General features: G+C 42.1%; 1 protein-coding gene across 1 annotated transcript in view; it reads left to right on the forward strand.

Moving 5' to 3' along the window:
* DNAH6 (dynein axonemal heavy chain 6) overlaps positions 1 to 17,095 on the forward strand; it is a 182,414-nt gene that overhangs the window by 95,160 nt on the left and 70,159 nt on the right. The window contains exons 49-56 of the mRNA XM_077818058.1: positions 556 to 798; positions 1,598 to 1,765; positions 2,435 to 2,670; positions 4,721 to 4,982; positions 7,120 to 7,243; positions 7,847 to 8,043; positions 8,478 to 8,681; positions 11,975 to 12,100. Of these exons, the coding sequence (XP_077674184.1) occupies positions 556 to 798; positions 1,598 to 1,765; positions 2,435 to 2,670; positions 4,721 to 4,982; positions 7,120 to 7,243; positions 7,847 to 8,043; positions 8,478 to 8,681; positions 11,975 to 12,100 (1,560 nt within the window). The remainder of the gene's footprint in view (positions 1 to 555; positions 799 to 1,597; positions 1,766 to 2,434; positions 2,671 to 4,720; positions 4,983 to 7,119; positions 7,244 to 7,846; positions 8,044 to 8,477; positions 8,682 to 11,974; positions 12,101 to 17,095) is intronic.

A 17,095-nucleotide genomic window follows, 5' to 3' on the forward strand; every position in this document is an offset into this window, starting at 1 on the left:
GATAAATTGGAGAGAGTCCAGCGAAGGGCAACTAAAATGATTAGGGGTCTGGAACACATGAGTTATGAGGAGAGGCTGGGGGAACTGGGATTGTTTAGTCTGCAGAAGAGAAGAATGAAGGGGGATTTGATAGCTGCTTTCAACTACCTGAGAGGTAGTTCCAGAGAGGATGGTACTAGACTATTCTCAGTGGTGGAAGAGGACAGGACAAGGAGTAATGGTCTCAAGTTGCAGTGGGGGAGGTTCAAGTTGGATATTAGGAAAAACTTTTTCACTAGGAGGGTGGTGAAACACTGGAATGCGTTGCCTAGGGAGGTGGTGGAATCTCCTTCCTTAGACGTTTTTAAGGTCAGGCTTGACAAAGCCCTGGCTGGGATGATTTAATTGGGTATGGGTCCTGCTTTTGAGCAGGGGGTTGGACTAGATGACCTCCTGAGGTCCCTTCCAACCCTGATATTCTATTATTCTGATTCTATGATATTTCACCACAAATGTTGGCTTTGACCATGATGAAGTGAATGACTGTTGTTCAGATAATCTTTTTCCCTTTTGCAGTGGCCCAGAGAAGCACTTCTTTCTGTATCAAGGACATTTTTCCTGAATGTTGATCTTGGAAGTGACGAGTTGAAAGAGAAAGTTTCAGTAATGTGTGTAGATATCCATATGAGTGTGACTGAAATGGCAGATCGATATTATGCTGAGCTGCGGCGACGATATTACACAACACCCACTTCGTATTTAGAATTAATCAATCTCTACTTGTCCATGCTGGGGGAAAAAAGGAAGCAGTTGGTTTCAGTAGGTTTAATTTTATTAAACAAAAATCTCTGCTTATTGTGTCTGAGAAATGTGTCTTCCTTCCCTTCAGATTTTTGTATTACTTTTCCTTCATAGTGCAGCAGCTTCACGGTTTACCATACATAAAATGGCTTGTAATACTTTTGTGGTAAACCAGCCCAATTTTCCTTTTCCAAGTACTGAATATTAAACCAAGGAATTCTTAAAGTCTAATTTACTTTGTACTGTTGGTGCTTTTTGTTACCATTTTGCTCTTCATTCGCATGGAAAATGAAAAAATATGAGTCATTTCACTTCCCCCATCTCTTGTCCTAGGACAAGACACTTGGGATACAAACATTGCAGCACAATGATTAAAGCAAAACCAAAGAAAAACAAACATTGCATCAAAAGATTGCAATAATATTCAGGTTTTTAAAATGTTTTATTTAACAAAAATCAATGTTGAGCCTAAACATCTGGCAGCTTCTGTTTGATAAGCCTGATCATGTATGCCAATTTAGATGTTTTTTTTTTTTATATCTGAATAAATATTATTACATCCATAATAACATAAAATTTTTATTACAACCACCCTTAAAATAAATGTATTATACAAATTATTTATAACATAATTTACAACTGATATAAAACTTACATTACAGGGTATTAAAATATATTTGTACATAAGTTTATATTTTTATCATGTTAGAACTTTTTGGAAGTACAGTGTTTGGAAAAAGTACAGTTGTACTTTTTGGAGTCAGTGTTTAGGAAAAAGTAATTAGATGTGTGAAATGTTTTTTTTTTTGTGCTTCAGGCTCGGGATCGCGTGAAGAATGGCTTATCCAAACTATTAGAGACGAACGTGCTTGTAGATAAAATGAAATTAGATCTCTCCGCTTTAGAGCCAGTCCTTGTAGAGAAATCTGTGGATGTTGAGGCTTTGATGGAAAAATTAGCAGTGGATCAAGAAAATGCTGATCAGGTACAAAGAATTATCTTGTAATATTTCTGAGATAACATGTGTTACTGCTCAATAATTCATAGATGAAGTAATGGGCTCTATGCTCTCCTCCTTTATGTGACACACTGGGGAGCACAAGGGCCTAAAAGTGCAGAACTGAGCCTTGACAGGGATTGCCGGAAGGGAAAGGCAGTTAGCCTGTGTCCTGCTTTTCTATAGTGTAGCTTCTACCAGTACAAATGTTTCCTCTGTGGACGCAGCAGAGTTTATGCAGACATTTTCCATGTTAGTTAATGCCGCTCCAAGAAGCGTTAACATCGCTTGTGCACTCTGTGACATGCATTTTAGGGGTTACAGCTGCTGAGGTGAGGCCAATAGCAGTGTAGCCAGCTACGCTGCCAGTGGTAGGCCAGAGCCTGAGGCCTACAGGATTGGTCTGTCCTTGCAGTTCCTTGGCCATTGCGCCTCAAAAGTAAAGGGATTTTAGTATCTTTCACCAATTAATAACTTTCTGTGTATGTCAGGACTGGTGAAGCTCCTCTATAATTCTATTTTGCATACTTTATGTATAAAACCAAAAATGCAGACCTGAGTGTTAAGCAAACCCTTAAAGAAATAAGACAGAACAAGTTAACCCATTTAAATCTCTGTTTTGTTTTGAAAATATTCCACTGCACATTTAATTTTGAGGTTCGCCGTGTTGTTCAAGAAGATGAAGCTATTGCAAAAGTGAAAGCGGAAGAGACTCAGGCAATTGCTGATGATGCTCAACGGGATCTGGATGAAGCTCTCCCAGCTTTAGAGGCTGCAAACAAAGCTCTTGACTCTTTGGATAAAGCAGATATATCTGAAATTAGAGTTTTTACCAAGCCTCCGGATCTTGTCATGACTGTAATGGAAGCTATCTCCATTCTTTTAAATGCAAAGTAAGCCATTCAGAGCTATATAGTATTTTGTTTTAATTTATTTTAATCCATTATTTGTTCATCTTTTCCTTTGTTTTTTCTTTGATTCTTCCCCACTCCCCCCAGCTCTTCATTAGTGAAATGTTTTGTATAATGGTACCTACTTCTACAGTAAATTCACATTTTAATAGGAAGAGTACACTAATGTGGAGAATATCTTTGGTTGAATCAAAGCATTGTCTCTTTGACAGCTGTGGTCACAACTGCTTAGCTTTGCTTTGTGGGTCTCTCACGCAAAACACCTTCTACACTTTTCTCAGAAAAATGGTATCATCGTCCATCATGCTGTGGTGATAAAATAATAAAAACTCCCCTGAACTTTGGGGAAGTTCACATCTACATTGGCATCTGTAGTTCATAACTGGTCTCATTCTCTATAGTGGGCTGGACTAAAACCGCATGTCAAACTTCCTGAACTTTTTCCAAGTTTCAGAAGCCGTTCCAAATGTTGTGTCTTGGGTCCATCGCTAATTTATAGTAACAGACCACATATATTCTCTGAAACCAGTTCTTAATGAGGGGAAGAAAGGAAGACTAAATTATAGGGTTACATTTAATTTTGCATGACATACTTTGTGTCTTTGATAAAAGCAATTATTTTATGAGTTTCCAAAATCCCTAATGATAAAACTTGTCAGCTTTGATGTGCTTGGGTCAAATTCTATTTTCTTGAAGCATAAAGTTTTGGTATGCTTCAAGCAATGGAGCAATTAACATCCAAAGAGGATGTAGAGATTTATTACATCAATAAGATATCATAACAAAACAAAACAATGAAAAGCCATATTTTAGATAATGATGCTAAAATATCTGTTATGGTAAACAAGCCATATTTCAAGAACTGAACATTCCACAGGTCAAATTCTCCCTTTTTACAGAATATTAGAGTATTTTTTACTTAAAGCGTAAGTACCATTGAGTTTTTTACTCTCAACTATATGGATTTTTAAATCTTGACTATAAATGAAGTAGTTTTTCTTTAAATAAACCAAATATATTATTTAATTTGAGATTGAGTTACTTTTTACTAAGCCTCCTCTCACTTCTACTTTGAGAATTTCTCACTGAGCTCTTGGAGGCTGCTTTTTTTAACTATTAAGAGATTGGTCTTCTTATCATCTTTTGCTGATGAGTGTTTCCTAACAGGTATCATATCAGTACAAAAGTCTCTTGGCCAGATCTTCAGTTGGTGTAAATTGGCATAGGTCCAGTGACCTCAAAGAAGCTACATTGATTCTCAGCAGCTGAGGATCTGGTTCTCTGAACTCCAAGTTGGTGGTGGATTCTCCATAAGGACCACATCCAAAATTTTTGACTAAGATAGCTTTGGATTTTCATGTGAGCCAATCCAGTTTTTTACAAGTTTGTGTACCAGAGAAGACTAGATTCCATGGTTTCAATGTGAAAACAGTTTATTACTTTGACAGGATTAAACCATATAGGAATTTCACATAGTTGTTGGAGAGAGAAACAAAGGCCCAACTCTTTGGTTAAAAGATTGTCTCAGGAGATTAGAGTACAGATTCATACCTATTGTGACTTGGCTGGAATTTCAGAGTCAGAAAGCCCATAGGGCCCATTCTACTAGAAAAGTAGCAGTTTTGGCAGCCTGCCTTTGTCTCTAAATTATTTGAAGTCCACAGAGGTGCTACCTGTGGTTCAATTCACACTTTCACAAAGCATTAGACTCTCTAGTCTAAGTGCCAATTTGGAGGAGCAGAGCTATAGTCTACTTGTAATAGCACTACTTAGCCTTCATTCAGAGGCCTAGCCCTTTGCTTAGATGTGTCCTACAGAGGAGATCTAGTCTACAGCACTTTTATGTTAATTACATGTGATATAGAAATGTAAATCCTGTTGCTATGTTTTTATTAAGCACTGATCGTGGTCAAGCTCTTCAAAACACTGTATAAAGCAAGAGGAAGTGGACTGAAAAGTGCAAATTTGTTATTTAAGATCATGTTCTCAGGGCATGTCTGTCTCAAATTCTGTTACTGTTATTTTCTTTCAGGCCTGACTGGGCAGCAGCAAAACAGCTCCTTGGAGATTCCAATTTCCTCAAAAAACTTTTAGAATACGATAAAGAAAATATAAAGCCTCAAATATTGTTAAAGCTTCAGAAATATATAAATAACCCAGATTTTGTGCCTGAAAAAGTAGAGAAGGTGTCCAAGGCCTGTAGGTCTATGTGCATGTGGGTTAGAGCCATGGATTTATACTCTAGAGTCGTCAAAGAAGTTGAGCCAAAGAGGCAAAAGTTAAATGCTGCACAGGTGTGTGTTTATGTCTCTAATGTCTTTTATTTGTTAGAATGGTAACTTTGATGATATTATTAATTTTTTTTTACCGCGGTAACACCTAGAAGTCCCAGTCATGGATCAGGACCCATGGTGCTGGGCGTTGTACACAGACGAAAAATCAGTTCCTGCTTCAAGGAGCTTCTGATCTAAGTAATAGAATTTTTTTCATCCAGAATTGTTCTTTTAATTCTTTGGGCCAAATCCAGCAGAAAGTAGCCTCCTGGGCTGCTGTCCTGCCCTGCTACAGAAGCTACTTCTAGTTCCAAGGATGACGTATTCTCTCCCGAATCATAGAATATCAGGGCTGGAAGGGACTTCAGGAGGTCATCTAGTCCAACCCCCTGCTCAAAGCTGGACCAATCCCCAACTAAATCATCCCAGCCAGGGCTTTGTCAAGCCTGACCTTAAAAACTTCTAAGGAAGGAGATTCCACCACTTCCCTAAGTAACCCATTCCAGTGTTTCACCACCCTCCTAGTGAAAAAGTTTTTCCTAATATCCAACCTAAACCTCCCCCACTGCAACTTGAGACCATTACTCCTTGTTCTGTCATCAGCTACCACTGAGAACAGTCTAGATCCATCCTCTTTGGAACCCCTCTTTAGGTAGTTGAAAGCAGCTATCAAATCCCCCCTCATTCTTCTCTTCTGCAGACTAAACATCCAAGTTCCCTCAGCCTCTCCTCATAAGTCATGTGTTCCAGTCCTCTAATCATTTTTGTTGCCCTCCACTGGACGTTTTCCAATTTTTCCACATCCTTCTTGTAGTGTGGGGCCTAAAACTGGACACAGTACTCCAGATGAGGCCTCACCAATGTTGAATAGAGGGGAACGATCACGTCCCTCCATCTGCTGGCAATGCCCCTACTTATACAGCCCAAAATGCCATTGACCTTCTTGGCAACAAGGGCACACTGTTGACTCATATCCAGCTTCTCGTCCTCTGTAACCCCTAGGTCTTTTTCTGCAGAACTGCTGCCTAGCCATTCGGTCCCTAGTCTGTAGCGGTGCATGGGATTCTTCTGTCCTAAGTGCAGGACTCTGCACTTGTTCTTGTTGAACCTCATCAGATTTTTTTTGGCCCAATCCTCTAATTTGTCTAGGTCCCTCTGTATCCTATCCCTACCATCCAGCGTATCTACGTCTCCTCCCAGTTTAGTGTCATCTGCAAACTTGCTGAGGGTGCAATCCACACCATCCTCCAGATCATTAATGAAGATACTGAATAAAATTGGCCTGAGGACTGACCGTTGGGGCACTCCACTTGATACCGGCTGCCAATGTCTATAAGTGCTGAATTAAGCTTCATATGGGCACTCCATTTGTGGGTAGAATCAGCACATGGGGCGATCAGGTATTGTACATCAGTGGTTCTCAAAGCCGGTCTGCCGCTTGTTCAGGGAAAGACCCTGGCGGGCCAGACCGGTTTGTTTACCTGCCGCGTCCACAGGTTCCACCGATCGCGGCTTCCACTGGCCGCGGTTTGCCGCTCCAGGCCAATGGGGGCTGCGGGAAGCAGCGCGGGCCAGCGGACATGCTGGCCGCCCTTCCTGCAGCCCCCATTGGCCTGGAGCGGCGAACCACGGCTAGTGGGAGCCGTGATCGGCCGAACCTGCAGATGCAGCAGGTAAATAAACCGGTCCAGCCCGCCAGGGGCTTTCCCTGAACAAGCATCTGACCAGCTTTGAGAACCACTGTTGTACATGACATTCTTGCCTAGTTCTTCCAAGACTGACTAAACCCAAGTCATCTGGGGATGAATTTTCAAAGAGCTGTGGCCCAAAGGAGACTTTCCCCAGCCATTGGTCCTGTGTCAGTGTTCAGCCAAGCTGGTTACAGCAGAGACTAGCGTGTCTGAAAGTTTCATACCCTACTCCCTAGAAAAATGGTGGAGGCACTCATTATGAAAATGCCATTTTATTAATAGGACAAAAATGTTCTGGTTTAAAGCTACTTTTTCAAAAAGACTCCTTATTCATATGTAGGCACCTGAATAAGTGACCTGATTTTCTCAAGTCCCCTGTACCTGCCACTTCCATTGGCTTCAGCTCTTCTAAAAATCAGGCCACCAGGTTTGAAAGCCGTGGCCTAAATGTTTCCTCACATTCTTAGGCTGAGCTTGATGCTACTATGGCTACCCTACGCGACAAGCAAAGGAAATTAAAACAGGTGGAGGATCAGATACAGGCATTACAAGACCAGTATGAAAGAAGCCTTGAAGAAAAAGAGAGCCTTGGTAAGTGATTTCTCTTGAAGTCGTTAAACAGTTAAATTAGTCTTTCACTTTCATGCCTCCACTATACAGCTAGCTGGACCAGAGGAAACTAGCTAGCCCTGACCCAGTCAGTCTCATACTATACACAATATAAACACAGTGGTATGCAAATTAATATGCACATCGGTAGGACTCCATTGAAGGGGTTAAACACGTGATTTAGTAGCACTCTGTCTCCCCAGTGCTTCTCTGGTCACACAGTACCGCGGTAAGGAGACGCTACCTCTGCTGACAACAGTTAGGCTTGTGACTATTCCTTCAGGCAGCTTCAAGTGGAGCAACCGGATTCCAGTAGTAGGTGATGATAATATCACAGCAGGATGATTTGAAGAAGGTGTGCTGAGAGTTTAGCGAGGTCAGGACATGTTTTTCATGGTCCATAGTCTGTCCTGAAGTACCCAATCAATAGGCCAAAAAGAAGTTTGCTCAGAAGCCACTGGAAGTTAAGGCTAGAAGAAAGGGTAGGGGCAGAGGGAGGCTAAAATAGAAAGTAAGGGAAAAGATTATTAGGAAAAATTGACTTTTTAATACTAATCACAGTCCAATAATTTTATAACTGTTTAGCAAGGACCATGGCACTTACCCAAGCTCGCCTCACTAGAGCTGGAAAGCTGACAGCTGCATTAGGAGATGAACAAGTTCGGTGGGAAGAGAGCATCAGGAATTTTGAAGATGAGATTTCAAACATCATAGGGAATGTGTTCATAGCAGCTGCTTGTGTTGCCTATTATGGGGCTTTTACAGCACTTTATAGGCAACTGGTGAGTAAAAATAATTTCCCTTTTCTTTTTTTCCTCCATAATGTGGTGCTTGTGAAAGGTACCAAACTAGCATCACTGTAGAATTGCTTTAGCCTCTAAACAGGTACAATATGGACAGTGTCAGTATAAGCATTCCCCCACAACCTCATTAATGATCCTCAGGCTTGCTGTCCAGAGTTCAGTTTTAATACATATTCAGCCATTAGTGACAATTGTGAAGGGTGTAGGATTATTATTAGTACAAGACTAGGACCCCTGTCTATTCGAAATTAACTAAAGACACTCACTTGTCGCCTCCTAAGCAATCAAGCAGCCATCCAATGATGATAACTTTTAATTACTACCAACTAGCGTCCAACAGGTTGTTACAATTTCCATTAAGTAATATAATCTCCTATGAATCTCTTTTTACAATTAATCTCTCTCTATCCCAGCTGATAGATTGCTGGATCAAGAAATGTCAGAATCTAGAGATTCCTATCAATCCAGACTTCAGTCTTATAAACATTTTGGGAGATCCCTATGAAATTCGCCAGTGGAACACGGATGGGTTACCACGTGACTACGTGTCTACTGAGAATGGGATTCTTGTGACTCGAGGGCGACGCTGGCCACTGATGATTGACCCCCAGGATCAGGTGAGCACTGATTGTAAACTGTACTGATGCAGCTCCCTTTCCAAAAATGCAACTACTCCGTAAGTTTTTGTACCAGGCATTTCTCACACTGACACCTTTTTCTTTGTTGGCTTGGGGCCAGATCCTTATATCGTGCAAATCAACATACTTCAGTAGCGGTATGGTGACTAATGCCAGCTGAGGATCTGGCCCATACGTTTTCATTATGAGACCTGTGATTAAAAATAAAAAACACAACAGTGTTTCAAGTGTTGCATGGACTCTAATTTAACATTCTCATTCCAATAAAAATTGGAATAGGTTTAAAATAATGAATAGAGGTTTCTAACTATAAAAAACATGGAAATGATTGTGCAAAATGTGTGATATAAAAACCCTCCACAATACGAAAACTATAAACTGTATTGATAACAGAGGAAAAGCAGGATTGTGTCCAGTTTTCCTTAAAGCCCAGGGATGAGTCTCAAAGATGGCAACAAGAAGAAAGCCAAGGAAAGTGTGGGCCCCTTACTGAATGAGGGAGGCAACCTAGTGACAGAGGATGTGGAAAAAGCTAATGTACTCAATGCTTTCTTTGCCTCTGTTTTCACTAACAAGGTCAGCTCCCAGACTGCTACGCTGGGCATCACAAAATGGGGAAGAGATGGCCAGCCCTCTGTGGAGATAGAGGTGGTTAGGGACTATTTAGAAAAGCTGGACGTGCACAAGTCCATGGGGCCGGACGAGTTGCATCCGAGAGTGCTGAAGGAATTGGCGGCTGTGATTGCAGAGCCATTGGCCATTATCTTTGAAAACTCGTGGCGAACCGGGGAAGTCCCGGATGACTGGAAAAAGGCTAATGTAGTGCCAATCTTTAAAAAAGGGAAGAAGGAGGATCCTGGGAACTACAGGCCAGTCAGCCTCACCTCAGTCCCTGGAAAAATCATGGAGTAGGTCCTCAAAGAACCAATCTTGAAGTACTTGCATGAGAGGAAAGTGATCAGGAACAGCCAGCATGGATTCACCAAGGGAAGGTCATGCCTGACTAATCTAATCGCCTTTTATCATGAGATTACTGGTTCTGTGGATGAAGGGAAAGCAGTGGATGTATTGTTTCTTGACTTTAGCAAAGCTTTTGACACGGTCTCCCACAGTATTCTTGTCAGCAAGTTAAGGAAGTATGGGCTGGATGAATGCACTATAGGGTGGGTAGAAAGCTGGCTAGATTGTCGGGCTCAACGGGTAGTGATCAATGGCTCCATGTCTAGTTGGCAGCCGGTGTCAAGTGGAGTGCCCCAGGGGTCAGTCCTGGGGCCGGTTTTGTTCAATATCTTCATAAATGATCTGGAGGATGGTGTGGATTGCACTCTCAGCAAATTTGCGGACAATACTAAACTGGGAGGAGTGGTAGATACGCTGGAGGGGAGGGATAGGATACAGAAGGACCTAGACAAATTGGAGGATTGGGCCAAAAGAAATCTGATGAGGTTCAATAAGGATAAGTGCAGGGTCCTGCACTTAGGACAGAAGAATCCAATGCACCGCTACAGACTAGGGACCGAATGGCTAGGCAGCAGTTCTGCGGAAAAGGACCTAGAGGTGACAGTGGACGAGAAGCTGGATATGAGTCAGCAGTGTGCCCTTGTTGCCAAGAAGGCCAATGGCATTTTGGGATGTATAAGTAGGGGCATAGCGAGCAGATCGAGGGACGTGATCATCCCCCTCTATTCGACATTGGTGAGGCCTCATCTGGAGTACTGTGTCCAGTTTTGGGCCCCACACTACAAGAAGGATGTGGATAAATTGGAGAGAGTCCAGCGAAGGGCAACAAAAATGATTAGGGGTCTAGAACACATGACTTATGAGGAGAGGCTGAGGGAGCTGGGATTGTTTAGCCTGCAGAAGAGAAGAATGAGGGGGGATTTGATAGCTGCTTTCAACTACCTGAAAGGGGGTTCCAAAGAGGATGGCTCTAGACTGTTCTCAATGGTAGCAGATGACAGAACGAGGAGTAATGGCCTCAAGTTGCAGTGGGGGAGGTTTAGATTGGATATTAGGAAAAACTTTTTCACTAAGAGGGTGGTGAAACACTGGAATGCGTTGCCTAGGGAGGTGGTGGAATCTCCTTCCTTGGAAGTTTTTAAGGTCAGGCTTGACAAAGCCCTGGCTGGGATGATTTAACTGGGAATTGGTCCTGCTTCGAGCAGGGGGTTGGACTAGATGACCTTCAGGGGTCCCTTCCAACCCTGATATTCTATGATTCTATGATTCTATGATGGTTGAAGCTATGAAAGGAGTTTCGTACAATGAAAGACTGTGAAGACTATTATTATTATTTAACCTAAAAAAGAGAAAAGAAAAACTGCATATATCTGCCTCACAACTGGTGTTTATTTTGTGCTATAACTTTCACCACACATTTTTGTGGTTTTCTGAATCCCCTTAATTGACCTAGTGCTAAATGACTATTGAACAACAGCCAATTCTGTTAGGACAATTCCCTGCATTGTTCACTCCTTTTCCCTAAAGTGTGATTATTGGAAGAGGTAGGTGAACACAATGAAAGAATTTAGAATGAAAAAACTTTTTCAGTTTAATTTTTACATTTAAAACATTACAAGTATAAATCTACTATTAATTATTTTAGGGTCCAATTGTGTCTGTGTGGGTATTCCTTCCTTCTTCACTCAACCCTGCAGCACCATCCTTTCCTCTTCCCTAGACATCATACAGGTCTCTCTTCATGGTCTGGTGTCCTTGTTGGAGGAGAGGGGCTGCTGACTGAATGGGCCAGGAGAAGTATGGGTGGGTCAGATGAGCACAAGGATTTCTCCTTCCTAGTGTACAACTCATCCTAAAGGGGATGAATGGGAGGCCAAACCCCCTCTCCACACCAGCCTTGGGTGCACCACACAGTGTGTATAATCCCCCGGGAAGCTGGCCCTCTGATATACAGTCCCTCTTAAAGTTTCTCTTGGTGTGGTGCTGCCTCACACTACTCCCCAAAATGATTCCATGCTTGAATGGCACAATCCGGACCTATAAAGGCTAATAAAATACTAGCAGTACTAGCACAGTTGAATATCATCACACTGTGCAGTGTAAAAGCCACCGATATTACAGAGACCAGCAAAAACCTTTGTTTCTGGTGATGCTTCTCCGGAGTAAAGTTAGTACAATTAATTTACTTTTCCTGATCAAAGCAGTGGTCTTAAGAATTGCACTTCTGAATATTGAGGCAAACATGCTAATTAACCTTTTGGTCAAATATGAAACTTAGCCAACCTTAGTGATTACTCTCGTTTCCTACATAGGCAAATCGGTGGATAAGAAACAAAGAAACAAAATCTGGTTTGAAGATAATTAAGCTTACAGACTCTGGTTTCCTGCGTACTCTTGAGAATGCTATTAGATTGGGTTTACCTGTTCTTCTAGAAGAGGTATGTATCTTTTATCAATAAACTTAAATTACTAACATTGTATTTCTATCTCTTTACATATGTTGGAATTAGTAGGAACATCGTAATCAAAATTTTTGTCTACGAACTTCAGTTTTTTCTGGCCACAAAATCCCAGAACATTTCCTACATTTTAGGTATATTATTTTTTCCAGAGAAATGTTAGCTAAAATAAAGATATAAAGGCCTGTTCAGTAAATATGGCTATTCAAAAAGCAAAACAAAAGCTCTCTCTAATTAACAAAAAAACTCCAGGAGAAATTCATTCTATAAGATGATAATCTAAAATGTGCATTATAGAGTCACAGGTTTTTGCTTTGTTTTTTTTCTTGAGAAACCTGCCTCCCATTTGAATTTTCATGTGGGTGGCATGTTGACAGAGGAGACTTTTTAATCAGACAATATGTTTTTTGAAACATTTTTGAAATCTACTAACACTTTTTGTAATTTCCTATTTCTAAATGGTTTGATGTACAAACATCACATCAGTGAAACAGATCAACGGCATTTTGGGCTGTATACGTAGGGGCATTGCCAGTAGATCGAGGGACGTGATGGTTCCCCTCTATTCAACATTGGTGAGGCCTCATCTGGAGTACTGTGTCCAGTTTTGGGCCCCACACTACAAGAAGGATGTGGAAAAATTGGAAAGAGTCCAGCGGAGGGCAACAAAAATGATTAGGGGACTGGAACACATGACTTATGGGGAGAGGCTGAGGGAACTTGGATTGTTTAGTCTGCGGAAGAGAAGAATGAAGGGGGATTCGATAGCTGTTTTCAACTACCTGAAAGGAGAATCCAAAGAGGATGGCTCTAGACTGTTCTCAGTGGTAGCAGATGACAGAACGAGGAGTAATGGTCTCAAGTTGCAGTGGGGGAGGTTTAAGTTGGATATTAGGAAAACCTTTTTCACTAGGAGGGTGGTGAAGTACTGGAATGCATTACCTAGGGAGGTGGTGGAATCTCCTTCCTTAGAAGTTTTTAAGGCCAAGCTTCACAAAGCTCTGGCTGGGATGATTTAGTTGGGGATTGATCCTGCTTTGAGCAGAGGGTTGGACTAGATGACCTCCTGAAGTCCCTTCCAACCCTGATATTCTATGATTCTATGTTATTTGTTAGCCCTGGAAGAGAGAGAGGGCCAGATTCTCCATCCTATTGTGCTCTTGCAGTGCAAAGCAGTCTTAAATTTGGCCTAAGAGAAATGGTCTGAAGTAAATAGGATAAAATTCAATGAGGACAAATGCAAAGTACTCCACTTAGGCAGGAACAATCAGCTGCACACATACAAAATGGGAAATGACTGCCTAGGAAGGAGTACTGCAGAAAGGGATCTGGGGGTCATAGTGGACCACAAGCTAAATATGAGTCAACACTGTAACACAGTTGCAAAAAAAGCAAACATCCTTCTGGGATGTATTAGCAGGAGTGTTGTAAGCAAGAAGTAATTCTTCCACTCTACTTCATGCCTCAACTGGAGTATTGTGACCAGTTCTGGGTGCCACACTTCAAGAAGGATGTGGAGAAATTGGAGAAAGTCCAGAGAAGAGCGACAAAATTGATTAAAGGTCTAGAAAACATGACCTATGAGGGAAGATTGAAAAAATTTAGTTTGTTTAGTTTAGAAAAGAGAAGACTGAGAGGGGACATAACAGTTTTCAAGTACATAAAAGGTTGTTACAAGGAGGAGGGAGAAAAAAATGTTCTTCCTAACCTCTGAGGACAGGACAAGAAGCGATGGGCTTAAATTGCAGCAAAGGAGGTTTAGGTTGGACATTAGGCAAAACTTCCTAACTGTCAGGGTGGTTAAGCACTGGAATAAATTGCCTAGGGAGGTTGTGGAATCTCCATCATTGTAGATTTTTAAGAGCAGGTTAGACAGACACCTGTCAAGGATGGTCTAGATAATACTTAGTCCTGCCATGAGGCAGGGGACTGTACTAAATGACCTCTCAAGGTCCCTTCCAGTCCTATGATTCTAAGTGGCCAAACTGGGATTCCCCTGGCAGAGGGGAATTCCTGAGGTCACTTTAATATATGTTGGGGGTGATCACGGTAGTTCTTGGGGTCATGGGACCTCCAGAGTTTCACACAACTCCCTCCTCTAGGGTTCTGTGGTTGGTGTACCTGAGCCAGGCTTCAGGATTATGGATGTAGTACAAGTCTGTTGTTTAATAGGCTGAATGCAAAATTTTTAAGTCATTCCTTGTGGAAATTTGAATCTCTGAGGGTTTTAAGGAGAAATTTGAAAGAGGATATTTAAGGGGAGCTCCTCCCAAGGCATCATGAGAGAAAGCATGAAGGTGCTTTTTTAAGAATTTAACAAGTGGGCAATGGAGGCTGGTAACAAGAGCCAGTCGGAGGTGCGAGTCAACATGTTGACAGAGAATGAGTGAGAAGTCAGATGGGGATAGGCTGTAAAGGCCCTCGAAAGTGAAGACAAACAGCTTGTGTTTGATGTGATAGAGAGAGAAGCCAGTGGAGGAATACAAAGAGTGGGGTGACATAGTCAAAGTGACATGCTAGGAAAATGATATTTGCAGCATCCTTCTGAATAGATATGAGCAGGACAAGATTGCATTTGCCAAGGCCAAAGAAAAAGATGTTGCAGTAATCAAGATGTGAGATGATGAGAGCCTGGAGGAGGGTCTTAACTGTATGGATGCATAGGAAAGGCCATATCTTAGAGATGTGCTGCAGAAAGAATCCGAAAGATTGAAATATAACCTGTATGTGACGACCTAGAGAGAGGACCAATTTGAAGATGGCGGCCAGGTCATGGGCCTGAGTGACAGGCAGGATGGTGTTGCTCACAGTGAACAAAAAAGGAGATAGGGCAGAGGGCTTGTGGAAAAAGATTCAGAACTCTGTTTTAGCCACCATGTTGAGCTTGACTTGATGGTTAGACAGACGTGAGATGTCAGAAACACACTTCTTCGAGTAATGGTCCCTATCTGCATAGATACATGTGTGCCCCATGCACCTGAGTTTGTAATTTTTTAGTCAGCAGTGTCCGTTGATCCTCACATGCGCCATAACTGTCCTCATGCTCCAAACTGAGTGTGTAAGGGATGGTGTGGACCAACACCTCTCCGGTTCTTTCTTATCACCGCACGGTCTAAGTCAGAGTTCATACAGGTGGTCATATGGCACAAGGCATCTGGACCCTTTGGGAGTCCAGAATGCATATCAATTTACTAGATCTCAGGGTAGTCCATCAAGTCTGTAATGCATTCTTTCCACTCATCCAATCCCAATGTTCAAATAATGTCAACATAACTATAAGGACAACATAACAACTGTCTTCTATATAAACAAGTAGTGAGGAACGAGATCCCTTCCTTTTTCCTTCCGTCAGTTAACATCTGTAACTGGTGCAACCACCATCACATAACCCTTTCAGCAGCATGTTTACTAGGGGTGCAGAACTCCCTAGTGGACAGTCTCAGCAGATTTTTCCATGGACCACAAATGGGAGATTCATAATTCAGTTCTAAACAAGGTCTTCACCCAATGGGCAATGCTGTCCTGGGACCTTTTTGCCTCACATGTGAACAAGAAACTTCCTCTATACTGCTCCAGAGCAGCCCTAGGCAAGGGCTCAAAGGGAGATACACTCCAGCTACCACAGAAGGCTCACCTGAGGTATGCTTTCCCTCCCATTCCATTAATACTACAGGCCCCATGGAAAATCCATTAAGATAGAGCTCAAGTCATCCTCATTGTGCCTAACTGTCCAAGACAGTTAAGGTTTACAGATCATGGAATCATAGAATATCAGGGTTGGAAGGGACCTCAGGAGGTCATCTAGTCCAACCCTCTGCTCAAAGCAGGACCAATCCCCAACTAAATCATCCCAGCCAGGGCTTTGTCAAGCCTGACCTTAAAAACCTCAAAGGAAGGAGATTCCACCACCTCCCTAGGTAACGCATTCCAGTGCTTCACCACCCTTCCAGTGAAAATTTTTTTCCTACTATCCAACTTAAACCTCCCCCACTGCAACTTGAGACCATTATTCCTTGTTCTGTCAAAAGATCTACTGAAGCTCTCAGCTCAGCTGCCCATAAATGTCTGCCCATTTCTGGACCTCCTAACACAACATAAGGGCACTTTCAAGCATGCAATCTGGAACCACTGCAGCCTGGTATTTGGATGGTCACTGGATGGTAAGAGCACTTGTGTTCCAGAGTGATGCAATCCATCCTTAACCACAGAAGGCAAGACTCTACTAGGATATGTTATTCAGCTAAAAGGAGGTGTTTCTCCTCTTGGGCTCAACAATGCATTATCGCCAGAATCTGCTGGGTTCTCTGCTATCCTGAAATATTTACCCATAAGTCTTTGGATGTCTCATTTAGTTCTCTTCAGATTCATTTAGCAGCAATCAGCCCTTTTCATCCTCCTGTTGATAATCACACGATCTTCACTCATCCCGTTAAACTAGATTTTTGAAGGGGCTTCTTAGACCGTTTCCACCACTGGTGAAGTTCGCACCCCAGTGGGACCTCAATTTTGTTCTTTCATCTCTCAGCAGACCTCCCTTTGAACCTCAAGCTACATGCTCTGTGGCCCATCTGACTATGAAAGTGGCCTTTCTAGCTGAAAGGATGCGTGGTGGACCCGAGTTTCATAAGAGTCAAAGCATCCATTTACTGGTATTGTTTCCAAAACCACATGCCTCAGTTGAAGAGAGGAGACCGCATTCTCTGGATGTCTGAAGGGCACTGGCCACTTGATCTCTATTTCATCCTTCTGTGAAAGTGGCCTTTGCAGTGGCAATAACATCAGCCAGGAGAGCTGTTGAATTACAAGCATTATTAGCCAAACCACCTTATACTGTCTTTCATAAGGATAAAATTTCTATGAAATCTCACCCAAAGTTTTTACCAAAGGTGGCTCCAGAATTTCAATTAAATCTATCACATTGCTGTTGTTTTCCCTAAGCCACATGCAGAGCATGTAAAGCAGAGCAAAAGCTGC

Source organism: Eretmochelys imbricata, chromosome 5 (genome assembly GCF_965152235.1).
Source record: "Eretmochelys imbricata isolate rEreImb1 chromosome 5, rEreImb1.hap1, whole genome shotgun sequence".
NCBI lineage: Eukaryota > Metazoa > Chordata > Testudines > Cheloniidae > Eretmochelys > Eretmochelys imbricata.